Below are 18,677 nucleotides of genomic sequence, written 5' to 3'. Positions count from 1 at the left end.
TAACACTGCTATAATGAACCATGTCATAACAATGTCGGTGATCCCACGCAAGGTTAATGCCAGCCGCCAGGAAATTCAGAAGCGAAGAGTTGGAGGAAGGAGATTGGACAGGTAAGCGAATAAAAGCGTAGAGTGCCCTTCCCGCTCTTATTGGCCTGCTCTTGACCCGTTCATGAACGGGCAAAGCAAGAGACAGGAAAAGGGCGACTGGCGATTTCCTGTTGTCACGGGACTGCTGGGAGGGCCTTCTGTGAGAAGACGAGCAGGTCGAGCAGGTCGAATGAAATGAAATGAAGCGTCGTGTCGCCACAGCCGAGATGCACCTTTTAGGTGCAAGCACTTCGCGTGAACCACCAGGCTACCCTTTTCCTCGGAGGCGGATAAACCACGCCACGCTATCGGTGCAAAGGGGCCCGACCCCCATGTGCTCGGGTCCGTGGTGTCGCAACGCACCAAACGCCTGCAGAGTCGCAGACGCCCCTGCGGCGATGATGAAGCACGCCACGCAACTAACCGGCCACGCGGCGAGACGTCTCTATACACACATTGCACTCTCGGACACTTTTTATTGCTCCAGTACTTTACCCGCGGCAACAATGTGTCGATGCAACCAAGCTAATGTTTTCTGCAATACCGGAGAACCGCCGCTTTTGCTTTCGAAGCCTGTGATTGATGCACTTATTAATAATTGCAGTTTCCTCCCACGCCCACCCCCTTCTTTTACACCGAAGCTATTAGTGTGGCTACAACCGCTCAAAAACGTCATAGATCTGTTTTTGCGGTTCCCTGAAAAAAAAAATTATATATATATATATATATATATATATATATATATATATATATATATATATATATATATATATATATATATATATATATATATATATATATATATATATATATATATATATATATATATATATATATATATATATATATATATATATATATATATATATAACCTGACCCGGCCAAAATTCGCGCCGTTACGAACTTTCCTGTTCCGAAGTCTACCTAGGACGTTCGTAGTTTCGTACGGCTGTGCTCATATTTCCGACGCTTTGTGAAGGATTTTGCGACCATCGCCCGTCCCCTTACCGACCTCTTGAAGAAAGACGCTCTATTTTCTTGGGGACCTGACCGTGCCGCATCTTTTTCGCAGCTAACTACGCTCCTTACCACGCCTCCAATTCTGGCCCATTTTGACCCGTCTGCTTCAAGGGAAGTTCGAACTGATGCCAGTGGTCACGGCATAGGAGCAGTATTAGCACAACACCAGCGTGGACATGATCGCGTTATAGCCTATGCCAGCCGACTTCTATCACCCGCCGAGCGCAATTATTCCATCACAGAGCGCGAGTGCCTCGCTCTTTTGTGGGCTGTTGCCAAGTTTCGTCCATACTTGTACGGACACCCCTTCTGTGTCATCACTGATCACCACGCGCTCTGCTGGCTATCCTCGCTCAAGGACCCCACGGGACGACTCGCTCGCTGGGCGTTACGCCTGCAAGAATATACCTTCTCCGTGGTATACAAGACGGGACGCTTGCACCAGGATGCCGATTGTTTGTCCCGCTACCCCGTCGACGACCCGGCTGATGCGGACACCATCACTTGCGTTTTCTATGTGTCCCAGTTGCTCGAAATCGGCAATGAGCAACGCCGCGATCCTTCATTACGAGCCCTCGTCGACCATCTGGAGTCAACGCCTGGCGACGCCTCTCTCCGGATGTTTCTCCTTAAGGAAGGGACACTATACCGCCGCAATCTCGATCCACACGGCCATGACCTTCTGCTCGTAATTCCATCACACCTGCGTTCAACTGTCCTCCAACAACTTCACGACGCTCCCGTGGCTGGACACTTGGGCGTCTCGCGCACATACGACCGTGTACACCGTCGATTCTTTTGGCCGGGCCTCGCCCTCTCCATGCGGCGCTACGTTGCCGCTTGTGAGCCCTGTCAGCGCCGGAAGAAGCCCTCCACACCTCCAGCTGGATGTCTTCAGCCGATCGACATCCTACCGGAACCCTTTTTCCGTGTTGGTCTAGACCTTCTTGGACCGTTTCCTCTCTCGGGCTCCGGAAATAAGTGGGTCGCCGTCGCTACTGATTATGCTACGCGGTACGCAATCACCAGAGCCCTCCCGACAAGTTGTGCTACTGACGTTGCTGACTTTCTGCTCTATGACATCATTTTAGTGCACGGTGCCCCGCGCCAATTACTCACTGACCGCAGCCGCAGCTTTCTGTCGGCAGTCGTCGAGGACATCCTCCGCTCCTGCTCGACTAAGCACGAGTTCAGCACGTCCTACCACCCACAGACCAACGGCCTCACGGAGCGCTTCAACCAGACCATCACCGACATGCTATCCAAGTACGTCGCGACCGACCACCACGACTGGGATCTTCACTTACCACATGTGACGTTCGCGTATAATTCATCGCGTCACGACACCGCCGGCTATTCACCATTCTATCTCCTATATGGCCGAGAACCCGCGTTGCCCTTGGACACTTTGTTGCCCTCGGCCACACGTTCAACCACTGAATACGCCCGCGACGCGATCGCACACGCCGACCACGCGCGCCAGCTCGCCCGCACCCGTCTCGAGGCCTCGCAGGAGCATCAGAGATGCCTCTATGATTGCCGCCATCGCGACGTACAATTTACTCCGGGTTCTCTGGTGCTTGTCTGGTCCCCCATTTGACGTGTGGGCCTTTCCAAAAAGCTGCTGTCGCGCTACACTGGCCCATACCGTGTGGTGCGACAAGTGACCGATGTTACGTATGAAGTCATCCCCGCCAGCCTCTCGGCGTTATCGTCGGCTGCAAGTGACATCGTTCATGTGGCGAGACTAAAGCCATATCACACACCTTTCGCCGCGGATGTGTAGCTTAAGCACCGGGACGGCGCTTCTACTGCCGGGGGTGATGCTACGGAACAGCCGCCACAGTGTGGCTTTTCAGTTATCTGGGGCACCGCGGCAGTGACAGTTATGAAGAAAAAAAAAAAAGGAACAGCACGTTACAAAATGCACATAGAGCCTTGAGTTCATTCGAAGAGAGAAGTGTGATACGTACATAGGCTGCCTAAAAGTGAGCCACTCATAATGAATGACTGAAAATTACTGGCGTGCAGTTTTCTGCGTCATCCGTTCGCTGTGTGCAGATGGTAATTTTGGGGCCGAATCAAATATGATTCGAATTTCGAATACTTTTCAAATAAAAAATGGTCGTTTTCACCATTTGCATAAAACAATCTTGCACAATGTTATCAAGTTTATTTTGATAACATTCGAAACAAATACGCAGTTCGCATATACGGGATCATTCGTATAGTGAGAATGATCGCGCTTTAAAGGATAAGTGTAGTTATACCTGAATAACTTGTAGCGTGCTCCAATACGCAACTTCTCGTGTTTATGTCTACTATGGCAGCGGGATAAAATTTATCGTACTTCTGCTACAATATTATGTTTTATTCATCACACTACTGTGCTTGAACTACTCGAAAATTATGCGTAATATACTCGGAATGCCCACTATTCGGTTCGAAGACCGAATCAAATAGGCCACTGTCCAAAATTGGAATATTTGCACACTCCCTACTTAAGTTCGTTCGCTATGGTGCTGGTTTATGGTGCACTGTCTGTGTTAAAAAATGATGACAATAACACCTTGCTAAAAGAATTTGCAGAAACCGTCAACGATGACTGTCAATCTACTAAACCCCCTAAAGCACAAGGAGTTCACCGGCCATGAGTTGCAAGCCGACATCCTCCCAGATGACAGCTTTGAAATGATGGACTCAGAAAACATCGAAATGATAGACAGAGGCGTAAACGACGTAGCAGGCATTTAATAAACAAGCAAACATTCACATAACAGTGTACGAGTTGTGTGCCTCCGTGGTGTTTCCGACGCAACAAATTGCCATTGGCAATGGTGTCAGGCTTCCGCCGTTTCACACTTTAGTCTCGACAAAGTGCCCTCCGTTTTCTTGCTCGGCGCCTTTGTATAGCTAGGGCGACCGCTGGCACTATACTAAAAAAAAGAAGGAAAGAAGGGAAAAAATTAAAGAAAAGCAAAGGTAAATGAAATATAAAAGAAGAAAATGTTACACGTGTTTTCCTTTCCTTTTTCTTTCTTTAGCCGTGCTAAGCGCAGAAAGCTAGCTCATCATTACCTGCTATGTAAATATATTCGATAAGTAGAAGCACCCTGCATCCTGCTGGCATATTCACGATTTATTCCTCACCGGCACGGACACTATAGGCGAACGCGAAAATTTCCATACCACTTACGTTATTTAAAGAGGCATGAAACAAGAATAAAAGGAGCTATATTAGCAAATTACCCTTCAACAATACCCGAAAAGCCCCTTTCACCGTTATAGGAGGCCTGTTAATCCAGAAAAAGCCGGAAAAGCGAAAGCCGAGTACAGCTACGACGATTCGAAGTTGCCGCACGACGTCACCGTGACGTCATGGGTTTTTATGGCCTCTACTCAGGCTTGGTTTTGTACTTGCTTAATTGCGTTGCTTCAACTAGCTTTCAGGATGAACCAAGTACAGCCACACCAAGATGATGCCGCTACAAATAATCTACTTGCGTTCGTTAATCGATGCTGCCATCTACCTGCCTCTAATGCCGCGCTTATCATTTTAACGTGCACCTCGCCACAGCCGTATACATCAGTCTGACAAGAGAAAAAAAATTATGCAGATCACATGAAGTGTGGGATTCGATGTAAGCAAAGCTTTCTGTGATGCTTGCTTTGATTGACGATAATCAGCGGTGATGTTGACGGCGAAAGGTTAACTTCTTCAACGTTTATTCTAACACGAGAGTGGTGAGTTGATGTTAAACTTTACCTTTCGTGCACCACTGCTCTTTGTCTGCGTAGTGCACAGAACACACAGGGAGAGGTGTTTGCTTGAGGCGTTGTTGTGAGCCATATTTCATAACCTCTAAGAGGGTTGAGCGCTGTCATTGCCTCACATTGCCTGTCATTGCCCCTCTGGACTCAGACGTCAGTAGAAAGGAAAGGGCTGCAGTTTCCGCAATGCTTTTGAGGTTGGTCACGGATAATTACAGCTGTAAAGAGGGAGCTCCAGAGGGGATAGTGCACATTCGACGCGGTTGGGGTTCAAACGAGTAGCTCGCGTCGCCTATTCTCTCTTCCGCGCTCCTGTCAACCACCCCCCGACATGGTGTGAGCAGCAGGTGCAGCAGTGGGAAAGTCGAAGAAGAGGCAAAGAAAGCTTCGCTTCAGAAGAAGAGGTTGGTTCAACACCCCCGTTTCACTTCTTTAAGAAAAAATCTAGAATCAAGATTTACACAGCTTGGTTTGAGCTTTTCAATTATAAATATCCTTTCTCTAGGAGCCTCCTCTCTTGGACAGTGCCACAGGGATATTTGCTCAACCGTGGAGAATTTTATAATTGCTACAAAGAGATTGTCTTGAATTCTTAAACATTTTATTTTTGTTCATTTCCTCCAGTTAGCTTTACCATTTTCAGTTTTTTTTAATAAAGATAGCCTAATTTCATCCAAATCTTGGCCAATCCCCCACAGTGGGTGTGCGCCATCGCATAGGGAGTACCATACCATACCATAACCATACCACCCCCCGACATGGTGTGAGCAGCAGCTGCAGCAGTGGGGAAGTCGAATAAGAGGCAAAGAAAGCTCCCCTTTAAAAGAAGAGGTCGGTTACGCTGTTGCTTAATTCAGCTCAGCATCCAATGTTCCGCGGTCGTAGCCTCACTGACCAGTGCGTCTCGTTTATTGTGGGAGGCTGCCTCGCAGTTAACTCAGGTTAGTGGCCTAGAGTTAGTGTATAGGCTAGGGAGCCTATTTATTATATACGGTAGTTGCCGACCTCCTGCTGCCATCTGTTGATATCTGCTCCAGCTACGGCATCGTTCCCCTGTATACGTAGAACTCGATCACCGCCATACAGGTTTTCGCCGACTAGCAAAAGCGGCGGTAGCGTTGGAAATGTGAACGGCGGTTCGACACACTGAGAGACCACGCTCCATTCTGATGTCCTCGAAAGCGGACAGACGCCACGCTGGGTGCACACAAGGAAAGCGTTGCTGCAAAAATACTAATAATGCTGTCTGCCGGACGTGTTGGTATAACTCCATGCAGCGCGAAAAGACGTGCATTAATGAATCATTCGGAGGGCATACGCGTTTGTGTCGTACGTATATCTTTCGTATACGACTTTCTTTATTTCTTTGCGAGCGCGTCGACCGTGAACTAGGCATAAAGTTGGTCGTGTAGCGTAATGTTTCGTGATTATTTAATGTAAGCACATTAACTTTGACGATATACGGCATACTATACTGGTCCTATATAAGCAATTGAAAATGACAGCACTTGAAATGTGACGCACCTCTAATCTATAAATACCAAAACATCTTCACTACATGCTTGCTATACAAATTTAAGGCTTTTTTTTCACGACAGGAGGCGCTTCAGCAGCAATGCATGGTGGAAGACACCACGTAGATTTAATGCAACGCTACCGCGTTAACAGATAGGGGCGTTTATTTATTTTTCTTATTTTTCACTCGAAATGAAGCATATGCCCGTATATGATAGTCGAGACAGTAACGACTAGTACGCGCGAACGCCATGAATTTCCGTCAAATTGTACGACCACCTCTCCAACACGCGTCTCTTTTCAATTAGACAACGCTTGACCTTTCTACCAGTTCCTTATCATCAGACACGCGCAAGAGTTTGTTGCACTCAGGAATGAGGCTAATCACAAACTACAGCATTATGTTTTACAATATGACGACGCTACACGATGTCGTTTGGCGAAAAACCAGAATTGAACTCAATTGCCCAAACCCCCCAGTACACAGTGTCAACTCTCGCCTTTTAGATTTCCTCACATGCTTGGCGTCCAGCCTGCTCATTGCCTATTGTTTGGGAAGGTGTCTTCCAGTCGCTCCTTCGGTGTCGTAGGGCTCCAGTGCATGTGTTGCAACGGTTATAGAACCGGCTGGTTTGTGTATAATGTTGGTGTGCGTTGAGCACGGTGCGTGCTCTTTCATTCCCGCACAGACACTCCCACACCCGGTCGATATTGTTTGGGTGCCTTCGTATGCTGCGTGTTAAGGTCTGTATGACTTCTCCTGAATGTAGAGCACGAAGTGAGAGGACTGTCTAATCACGATTACTTAATCACGAAGTCGCACTGCACCCGCAAGCGTGCTTCGCCGCATATCACACAAGTCATGTGGCAAAACTTTCTTGCGGGCTACAAAGCCAAGCTCGAGCGAAAATAGGGAAAAGGATTAACGTTTCCCGTCACACTGCAGAACGACCTTGGACCCAGAGCAGCAGCTCTGCGCCGTCCGGATGGCCGAAGACGCCGCCAGAAAACAAGGACTGGCCGCCGTCTGAGAGAGAGGGGTTCTGGGGGTTAGTCTCCCAACCCCAGCCACCCCTGAACCCCATCAAGGATATAATTAGTTTTATCCCTCTCTCTCGCTTAGTAAAGAAGGTGGTTCTTGCGAGATTAAAACGATCACATTCGAGCAATGCAATACACTCGATCCTTAATATAAGGAAATTGAAGAGGGTGCCGAAATAACTTCGCTATATCCGTTACTGTCAGTTCAATGGGATGCACAATTGTATGGAAATAAGACGGCTTTGCGACCACGCATGCGATGAAATTCGGAAAAAAAAAACTCCGACGTGGGCAACATGCGACTTAACACCTGACGCGACAGCCTTCCGATTCAGAGAAGCCTTTCCATTGTGATGGTCTTTCGAGTCCGCGTTCCAATTAGCTCGTCGTTGTCAAGAAGCACGTGACCACACAGCACTCCGACGAGTGCGGCGCACAAACGCCGCCCGACGTTTGTGCGCAGGCGCAAATACGAGCGCGTGCGACCGAGAAAATCTGGGGACAGAGAAAATCTGGGGGCTTTTGCTCCTTGAATATCTGAATTTGCTTAGGTACATCACCGGAGAACTTTCCTTGCTCGTTTCGTACGCGTTTGTCCCTAGGCTAGCCGGGATGTGCGTTTGCGTTGAAGACGCCGTCCACAAATTTTCTCGTTATCCCCACTGGCAGCTGGACAATTTCACTTCGTTAAAACCAGGTTTTAAATACATGGATCTCCAGGGCATTTCAAGGGGAATCTCATTTACTTCGTTACATCCATTATTTCGTCATATCCCGCTTCGTTATAACGAGGTTCGAGTGTATTGAAAAACTCAAGCGAAGCCACTTTTTCGTCCACCGTCACAATAGTTGCGATCGTGTAATACGTCCGTTCCAAAGAATTGATAGGTAGTTAATCCGCCGCTTGATGTGTACTCGCTCGATCGGCGGCCTGCACAGGAAGAAAGTCATTTTCAACGCTATGACTGCCTATAGTCTTGTCGAGTACGTCGCCTCACGTTCCCTGCGATAAGAAAAGGGAGCGCTGAGAAATAAGGCAAAAATGTGTTCTGATCGAAGGTGCAAACAATTCCTCAAAAGAGAAGAAAACCTATAGAAATCAGCACAGGCAGCTGCAACTGGGAAGCTAGGCCAAGTCTGTTCGTAATATTGATAAACGAGACCATAAACTAGCATCATCACACATCAGTGCAGTTTGATTTTATGTGGGCAGATGACGCACGACTACTTCCCCGTTCTCCAGCACTAAGTTCTCGCCGTGAAGTGAGCAGCACGTGAGTCACTTCCAAGACGCCGACAATCGAAAATGCCACCCTGTTGAACACACCTACACAGGGCGAAACGAATTAACGGTAGCGCTTCCCATCAAAATGGTTCGCCTGAACACTACAGTATTTCCAATGTCTCGGAAAGCTCGATCCCGTGTTACCATACGACTACCAACGTTCACTCAGCTCAGTCCCTCGCGTGAGCTTCTATTCGCGTTTGATATCGCTGGTTTGACACAACTTACACACTGATATATCCCATCTCAAGCCAATATTACCACAATATGAGTGATCTCGTGCTTCGTAAACCGAGCATCAAACCTCGAAAGCAACCACGCAGCGCGACGTCGACTTTACATATTGAGCTACAAGCACGGACCAACAAGGTAGTTAGCACATATTTCCAAAATGACTGCACTAGGAAAGGTCTTGACAAGGCTAACTGTTAAAAAGTGACTGACAACAGGCCAGAATGTGTTGAGAAGTTGATTGACATGAAATGACCACGTATTACAGTGATCTATAGCACGCAGTTCGCGCACAGATCCGTACAATCTCTAAGAAGCTCACCTCACATGCATGTTCAAATTAGCGTTCATGGCATCGCAAGCACTGCCGAGAAACTGCCCTCAGAAATAGCGGCCTGCTCAGCCACTAACAGTGGCAGTTTTACTACCGGTGCCTCGACTGGTTACCAAACTTTTTTTTTTTTTTTAATCTGAACTCGTTACCTTCGTGTCCAGAAAAGCTTCGCGATAGTGGGCACGTTTTTTCTTGTCTTTAGACGAAAGGGTAGCCGTGAGCGCGGGGCAAATCACCTGTCAAGTTGCGCAGAAAGTTGTAGAAGGGTACCGTTCCCAATGTGCTCGCACCCCCGTCACAAGTGATTGATCTCGCAATTATTTTTGTGTGTGTGAAACACCCACGAATAAGAACGGTTTCGTTAGAATTTGAGATGGACGTACAAGACTTGACACCGTAGTTCACTTCGAGTACCGGTAGCATGATCGGCGCCCTATCAGACGTTTGTTATCGACTCACGAGAAGCCCCAACTGTGTCAACGCACAAGGCAGGCCACAAGCAGGGGGTGTAGATGGAAGGAACGGCACCGCTCTCCCTTTTGACCTCGCATGTCACCGCCAGAAGCACGGTCGAAGAGGTTATGTCGTGCGGTCCCCAGTCATGAAGATGACGATAGCACCCGTTAAGAACCACTGCAATAGTATCGCGCTTTGTCTTTTCAAAGGTTTCCTTTCTCGTCATCGCTTTAATCACTTTTGTGCTCACCCGAGTGTACAGCGCCTTTGAAAGAGACAAACTAAAAAGCCGATGGTCTTAGCGTTTCTTTTTTGTCAAGGGCTTTTTATTAAACATATCTGTAAACATAACTATGAACACATTCTTTCCATTAAACAAGAATGTTTTATTGTAGCTATAGTGCAACAGTAAACAGCCTCGTTCACCTGAATAGCCTTTTTTTTTATTGTCCTATGGTTGCAAAGTTTCAGAAACACTTGCGCACGTAAACAGTATTCTTCCACAAGCACATTCAGAATTAAGCCAAGGACTCGCTTTGAGTTGTGAGCGTAAATCATTCCTTCAGTCGACAGCATATAACGTATTGCCCTCTCCACCCCCAACACCATGCCCAATCAGTCGTGCTGCCTTAAAAACAACATTTTTTTCCCCTTTCTCAACTGTGTGGCATGGTAAAACACATTGTGGCACTCCACTGTACTTTGGTGCCACGCGAAGGGAGGGATGCGATACGGAGTGCCACCTCAAGGCTGCACAGAGAACCAGGACGAGCAGACTCGTTACGAGCCAACATTGAGCCTAACAGCGGAAACGTGCCGTCGGACATAGGATATCCTAGCACTTCGCATTCACTGCCCCAGTGCTACGACAGAGTTAAACAGGCACGTGCCCATATTCAAAATGAACGGGGGTCCCTTAAGGATCGCTCTTGATGGCTTGCATTTTGCACACAAACTGGCTTGATACGACAATTAACACATTCGCAGCCATCAACCTCTAAACACAGACTGTCACTTGGAATGTCTTGAATGATGCCTTTGTCTATGCAGTCTTCGCAGTGTTCCAAGTGACTCCATTAACAGGAATGATGTGGCCTCTTCAAAGCCAGCACAAGTGTTCTTTGACCTTGTGCCAACAAACAATATCCATCAATCAACCAAGTGTTCCTTGCCATAACGAGCCGGGATGCTCTCGATTCCCCCAAGTGGCATATGCTGGGCTATATTGACGGTGGTCCAGCAAGTTAGCACAAGCAAATGGAGACATGCAGAGGCAAGCAGCACCACAAAGAGCAACCCTTAAGGGCCAAGGAAAATATTGCTTGAAAGATCCAATTTCAGTGCAAAATTATAGGGAAAAAACGAAAGGACAAGCAGCAGCAGCTAGCTGCCTTGTTGAGGCATCTGTTTCGGTTCCCTCCCATGAACGGCAGTACTCTAGAGGCTAAGCACCGTAACTAAGACATTGACAATGCTTTTGGGGATGGCTTTAGCTCATACAGTGCTCGAGCACAAAATCTTCACACATTCCTGTTCCTGCGCTCTTTTAAAGAACAACGAGCTGTTTTTATTTTCCCTCTCCCGCATGTGTCGTCGTCCTGCTGTTTTCTTCAAGTAGTTGTAGCACCGCATGTAGATAGGACTCCCAAATGCGTTGCAAACACACACAGCAGCCGATAAGTTCGTGTGCCAGTTTTGTTTCTTCATTATGTATATTATACATGTTTTCCCCCTTTCTCCCCACGCACTGACAAAGAGGGGTGAACAGAAAAAAAATGAACAAAAAACATTTCATTTCGTTTTATTCCTCGAACCAGCTACTCCACTTCTCCATACAATAAAAATGCGTGCTAGATATAAGTGTCCGTAAAAATATTCCGTCCTCGCACAAATTTTTTTTCTTTGTACCATCATCATTTCATTGCACACGCAGAGCAAAGAAAGGAAGTTTCCTTATCTGCACCTGCTGTTTTCCTTCGCCCCATCAAATGCAAAAACGAGAACGCAAGGAAAAAAAAAGGAAAAAAAAAAGGCTTTCATGTGGCAAGTTATATGACAGTCAAAAAAAGAAAAAATGCAATTGGTACGTATTTATATGTTATGTATAATATATAGCATGTGTTTCTTTACAGCTTTCTATAGAGCAATATTTCTGAATTCTATACAACTTCATTGTGAAATGGTGGTACGCGCGGCACAGGAAAACTCCCACTAAAAGAAATGCCTCGTGCAAAGACAATGGGGGCAACAGAAACAAATGCGTAAGTGATACCAAACCAACAAAGAACTGAATGCACAGCTGACGCTGCATATCAATTCGCCACACAACACATGCAAGTTGGACTACACTGGCCGAATTGAAACGGAAGTTGTAAACTGCATCCTTGATACTCGTTTTGATTTTCAAGACACCTCAGTTGTTTTCTTGCTGTTTACATGCGAGGCACAACAAGCACAGTGCTTGCTTTGGACTAAACAAAACTACATTTTAAAAAAATTTTACAAGGACATGATGCACCTAAGATGTAGCACAACACTAAAAGGGAGCAAAAAAAAAAAAAAAGTTGTGGCAAAGCATATAAAGATGCTCAGCATAATGAAGAAAAAGGAAGCACTACATGCAAATTGCAGTGACCTAGACTTCTCACATACGGAGGCCACTCCTGGACACTGCACCCCTTCTCCATTTCCTTTATTTTTTTCATTTCAATCAAATTTCCACGCCAAGCCAGTTTCCGGGTGAAACGTAAACATTAAGACTCATGAAGGAAACCAGGCTTCCGGGCCAATCACCTCAATAGAGCAGCAGAACAGTCCAAAGTGCTATGCACAAACTGGCCGAGAAAAGTAATCCCTGAAGCCTCAACATGCACGGCTCACCAATTCTGCCCTTGCTTCAGAGTGTGCAAGAAACAATGTATTTTCTTTTTTTGCCATTTAAATGAAAACCATGACAAAGCACAAGCAGAAAAAAAGTAAGTGTTACACTAGCGAAATGCAATAGTACATGTACGTAACGAGAAACCAACAAGGGACCAGGCGTGGCCATCATAGACAATCTTTCCCAGACAAAAAACTCTGCTCAGAATGGTACAATCTACCTGTTACACAACCTGCCGCATCAGACAGAGCAAACATAAACAAGCAGCAAAGAGAAAAGGGGAAAGGTGTAACGGTTAGCAATAGCAACAATAACCTCGACGGTGGCATGTGTGTCTATGTCTCTCACCATTTATACCTAGAGTTGTATGAATTCTCTACAATACACGCTACCAAAATGTCGAAGGATTTTTTTTTCTTTACCTAGCTGCACCGGGTACCGGTCATGAACAACATCATTGTTGTCTCTGATCTGGTGTGACTCTCTCCTACGACACAGGAGGAGGAATTAGCCTTCTCCTATCTCTTCCTTAGGCCAAAAAACTACTTCACCTTGTGAACAAAATTTCAAGAAACATTCTTACAACTCTAAGAAAACTGAGATAAAACGCTGTAATGCAAAAAAAAAAAAAGACTGCATGTTCCAAGTAGTAGTATAAGAAAAAATAAGAGCACGTTAGAGAACTAACACACATTGGTTGGTTGCATGTATATACCTGTGTGCGGAGGTTCTCTTTTGTAAGCATCTCAAGGTGATGAGAGTGGTGACAAGGGATCAAAGAATGGCAGTGGGAAAGGAGGAAGGAGGTGTGATGGGAAAGGGAAAGTGGCTCGGGGAGTGGCAGCAAAACACTGAACAACAAAAAACAAACTGGGAGAGGCAAATGTGGAATGTTCACTCCGACTTGCATGTGAACTCGCTCGCTAGTATTTACGTTTAGGGTTCCTGCTGCGGTAATTGCTGATGCAACTTTGCAACTAAGAACACCACGCACAAAAGCTCTCTAAAACGAAACAACAATGCACCCAAACCCTCTCTCCCCTTTTTCCTCCTAAGAGCTTGCCTCAAGCGAATGCAAAGCTATTTTTTCTTCCCTTAGTTGTCCATTTTATCTTGCCTTTATTTAACTTTTATTTTCTCTTGTACCGACCACTCCATGCAAATACCCCACAAGAAAAGAAACAACAAACAATGTGAGGGCAGGGTAAAATTTGTATGGTACACGACACACAAAGAGGAAAAGGAAGAAAAAAAAAAAACCTGATAATGGGATGATGCAGTAGTAGTAGTAGCAGTAATAAGAGCACTGGTACGTTACACACCCGTCAGCAAAGAAAAAAAAAAAGGCAAGAGGAAACGACTGAAATAATTATAGTAGTGATATCATGAAGAAAAAACAGTATCTACACCAAAAAATAAAAAATAAAGAAAAGCACTCTCCGTTGTGAGACACTAGTTTCAGACAGAGAGATGAGACACCAAAGAAAGAAAGAAAAGGCTTGTGGGAAGAGTTGTGGTGAAGTAAGGGACTGGCAGCGGTTAAAAGGGAGGAAAAAGGAAGAATGGAAAAGGTTGGACGCGCTCGGTGCAGTGTTCTCTCCCCTACACCTCTCCCCCAACCTTCTCTTCTGGTGATCGTTGAACAGGGCGCGGCGGCAGTCAGTTGGGAGGTGGCAGTTACTGCAGCAAGTGGTGGCGGTCTCGACGAGATGACCGAAAAGGGGCACTTCCTGGTGCGCCGATCTTTGAAGCGCGGCCGAGGATGGCCATGGCATGTGGCCGGTTTCTACGCCTCCCATCTTCCCTTCCTCCATGCGCAGTGGTGTGGAGACGGCTGCAGTTTCGGTCCTCCCCGCACTTCGTCTGCAGCTACCGAACGCAGCACTTGTGCCTCGGCGCAGTTCCTTTTCCTTTTTCCCCTCCCTCCCTTTCTCATTCAGTTCCTTCTATCTCTCTCTATCCCTCCTTCCCGCAGCAGCTTCCCCCAAGCGTCTCAAACTACGAAGGTGCAGCAAATACTTCCCTCCTCCCCTCTCTCTCTCCTCCTCGCCTTCTAGCAACAACAACACTAAGGCTACTAACGCGAAAAGTGTGCCGCGCTTGTGCCAGCTTTTGTTGGTTGGCTTGGTACATAGTTTTTTTTTTCCCCATCCATACCAGGAAGGGAGGGGGCAGGGCGGCCCCCCGCCCCACTTTCGTTTGTTTTTCTCAAAAGAAAAAATGCGATGGTAAAACGAAGGTTCGTTGAAAAAAAAAGTATAAAGTGTGAAACGAAGAAGGTCTGTTGAAGAGAGAGAGATAAGAAGACTATGCGTGGGCAATGTTCAGTAGTAGGTCTCCATCTCGATCCATCCTCCTGGGTTGCGGCGCAAGATGTAGCGACGAATCTCGTCGTACACGAAGATCAGGAGGGAAAATGGCAGTGCGGGTAACCACCAGTTGATTCTGGCGAAAGGAACAAAAGCAAAAAAGGGGAATGAAACCACATTAGGGATTGCCGAGGTACCCATACAATAAGCTATGACAAATTGCCAAATAAACGCAAAAGGAGCTGGTACAGCTACAACTGTTTGTTACTAACAGGTAGCAAGTGTCCAATCAAGATGATCGCAATCGCATCATAACTGTATAGTCGTATGATGACATGATCATCCAATGGAGATGATCATGTGGTGGTTTTTCAGCCTGCTATTTGTTGCTTCTCAGCAACTGCTAGCCATGTTATACAAAGCAGCAAACCTCAATTCAGTGCACCTGGCATAACACTTGGATACTTGAAGTACCATCTTCACATTGCTTACAACATACTCAGAGCAGGCATGAGAGATCGCCCTGTATGATTCAGTAAACCATGCAGGTTAAGATACCCCTTAGCAAAACATGTCAGCATTAGTGGACCCTTTGACGGCTCCGGAGACATCTGTTTTTGGAGGCCGTGTGGCGGCTTTAGAGCATTTGCTTTACAGCTTACTACAGTACTACCAGTCCAATCTCAAAGATAGGGGTACCCGTGAAGATTTTCTATAAGATTTTGTACAAGTTTTCGAGCTCCTTGGCCCCAACTTGTCAGACTTATCTTCGCAGAATGCATTTTAAGCTGATTACATGGCATTATCTATACTAGCGGCATTGATAAACAAAGACTTCGTGAATGTTCCCATTTAATTAATGACCACAGAATTAAACTGCCACGTTAAGAGGTTTATCACGTGGCACAATAGGCAAAGTAATGCCACACCACATAAATAGTCCAGCAGTCACTCAAGAAACCGAGCAAATAACTACAAGGCTTTGCTTTAATTAAGTGAAGTAGAAAATTGTACACATTGCTTTACAGGTTGCAGGTAAACTGAATAAGGAGAGAAAGAAAAGCGGGATAACAAAGAAGGCCACTATTTGACGTCCATGACTTACGCACACTGCACGCAGTGTTCAACCAAGTGAGCCACAGCACTGGTTGCCACTGTTAATAAATGCTACAGAAAAGTTTCCATTGGTACCTGTACACCACAATTCTGCTATGTCTGCCTTGGTTTTAAGTTACGCTACACTGTATAAAATCTATCTGTGCTGAGGCTATTTGGGCCGGAGAAAAAAATAAAAGAAAAGAAAGAAAGAGAAAGGAAAGGAAGTCTGGAACAGTGAGACACAGGTACAACACAAAATCTGTGATTTATAAGTTGCAGAGAGCACAGTAAAGATTTATAGGCAGTTGAACAATGTTGCACGTCACGGAGAACTTAAAGCAAGACATACTTGGAATTAGATCGGTGTTAATAATTGAAGTCAGTAAGTTACTAACACTCAACATTAGTGGTACATATGTGGTCACAGTTTTTAATATACAAAATTGCTTACTTCAGCGGGTACATCCTGAGACCTTTGTCCATGCCTGGGCAGTATGAGAGGAATGCAGCTAAGGCAGTCTCAAAAACTAATCCAAAGTTCAAGACATGGTTTCTGAAAGAAAGATTGCATCATTTTAACAGCAGCAACAGTCACATCTAACAAAAATACCAGTATAACTTTCAATTGGTCCCACCCGCCGTGGTTGCTTAGTGGTTTTGGTGTTGCGCTGCTAAGCGCGAGGTCACAGGATCAGACCCCGCCACGGCAGCCGCAAAATGCCCATGTACCGTGCTCTGGGTGCATGTTAAAGTATTCTGGGTGGCTGAAATTAATCCAGAGTCCCTCACTACGGTGTACCTCATAATCAGATTGTGGTTTTGGCATGTAAAGCCCCAAAATATAATTTTTTTTTCAATTGGTTCATTGCAGCGGTCTTATATACTCTATAGGTAAGTTAATGGAACTCCGAGTTTTATTTGGATTCTATTTGTTCCAACTGGGAACTATAGGTGGCATCTATTTCTCACATATAGAACCAATACGTTTGCATTGGCACAAATGGGGTACAAAAGGTGACAGCTATTTTTGCCAAGAGAACTAAGATGTTCATATTGTGCTAATAAAGTCCAATAGGCAGGAACTATTGGTTGCCTGTTTTTTTCCTGTTAGACTTATAGTGATTTGAAACACATGCAGTTAGAAGTAACGAAACTTAAAATGCACCCAGCCGCTCAATTTAACAAATTACTTTTTTTGTGCAATTTGGACTAAACTGTGCAATAGTATGATGAAGAGGTGGTGGTTGCAGAACTTGTGCACTGAAAATCGATTTGGTATATGGTCGACTTAATTTGACAGTAGTTTCTTTCACTTTGTTGAGACGGCGGAGCCCACCCATGTGCTGTAGTGTTGCTGGCATTTAAATAGGATCATTCTAGTTTACCTAATCAATGCATCAGTGTGATGAGGCAGATGGAGCGATAGAACGTTTCATGCGCCAGTGAGCACTCTGCTAGGGCTGATGGTGTGCAATCAACAACAGCTGGCAGTGGAAATTTTCCGGACGCTTTCACCTAGGCCCTAGAGTATCGACATCCTGTCTATGTGTTGTGACAAGCGATATGATGGTGTGACTTTAGAAAGGTGGACATGGTGCCCTGAAATCAGCAGTAACACAAGCAATAGTACACATCAAGTGTGCCACTGATAGTTTCTGTACTACAGCTGTGTGTTTATTTCTTTTTTGCTGTCCCTGCGGACACATGTGAAGCTGTTTCAAGCCTACCTATGAAGTTTTATACCTAGTTTTACCATATTTCATTGCAATTCCGAACTTAGTGTCATTTATGTGCATGCCTAAGTATTTTTCCTTCACAGTGCTCCTGCTCTGTAAAGTGTGAATGATGTACTCTAAGCTTTATTATGGTGTAAATGTTACTATGTCGCATGTGTAGAGTGTGGACACCCCTAAGGTGCAGCTATTAGTCTAGCAGGCTGACTAATTCTATTGAACCACTATACTGATTGAACCCATACACCTATATGACCAATGCAACTACAGGGCCGATATACCCATAGCACCAATTCGCCTATACTGTAAAAGCTCGTTAATTCGAACCGCAAGGGGAAGCCGCTTCAGTTCGAATTAACGAAAGTTCGAACTAACGAAAGTGAAGGAGAGCACTGCGATTTGGAACCAGTAGGGCATGTCAGAAATTTGGCGTGTCAGAAAGTGATGGCGTGTGCCGCGGGCACACACCATCTTCAAGTCGAAGCTCTGGGTCCGACTGTGCCACACCACCGATGTCCACCGAAACGAACGTTAGCCGAGGCTTAACACTATCACAATGAATCGCGATGGCCGATACCTCCTATAAGCTGAAAACAGACGTGCACAACCGATGAAGACTGCCGAGACAAAGACGCTGAACATGCGAAGGTGGCGAAGGCCCCGATTCGTTGGTTCTTGATTGCAAGTGCAGCTGCAACGCACTTGATTCGCTGTGTTTTGGTGCTTGCCGCGCCATCTCCGCACAACAATAGCAGCTGCACAAGATTTGCAAAGCCTCCGAGATTCGCAACGGACCAGAAGTTTCAGAGGTTACGTAGAACGGAGAGGTGGCAGCCGCCGCTGCCTTCTGTCTGACCCCGCGCCGGTTAGATTTTTTCCGATTTTGCCTTCTCTCGCCGTTTTCTCCATTCCG

At 45.9% G+C, this 18,677-nt stretch overlaps 1 protein-coding gene across 5 annotated transcripts in view; it reads right to left on the bottom strand.

The window, feature by feature from the left end:
• Positions 1 to 11,528: 11,528 nt before the first annotated feature.
• The window catches only part of Atpalpha (sodium/potassium-transporting ATPase subunit alpha), a 156,910-nt gene continuing 149,761 nt past the window's right edge, over positions 11,529 to 18,677 (bottom strand). For 4 of the 5 annotated variants that reach the window (XM_065449222.1, XM_065449220.1, XM_065449224.1 and 1 more), the window contains exons 18-19: positions 16,483 to 16,584; positions 11,529 to 15,069 (exon numbers count right to left, since the gene is read on the bottom strand). In XM_065449222.1, the coding sequence (XP_065305294.1) occupies positions 14,949 to 15,069; positions 16,483 to 16,584 (223 nt within the window). In that variant the 3' untranslated portion in view covers positions 11,529 to 14,948. Of the gene's footprint in view, positions 15,070 to 16,478; positions 16,585 to 18,677 lie in introns of those variants that run through there. The other variant, XM_065449225.1, reaches the window with a different exon arrangement.

The sequence above is a fragment of the Dermacentor albipictus genome, chromosome 4, assembly GCF_038994185.2.
Source record: "Dermacentor albipictus isolate Rhodes 1998 colony chromosome 4, USDA_Dalb.pri_finalv2, whole genome shotgun sequence".
Taxonomy (NCBI): domain Eukaryota; kingdom Metazoa; phylum Arthropoda; class Arachnida; order Ixodida; family Ixodidae; genus Dermacentor; species Dermacentor albipictus.
Note: the sequence above shows the minus strand (reverse complement) of the source record. Positions and strands in the feature narration are given on the sequence as shown.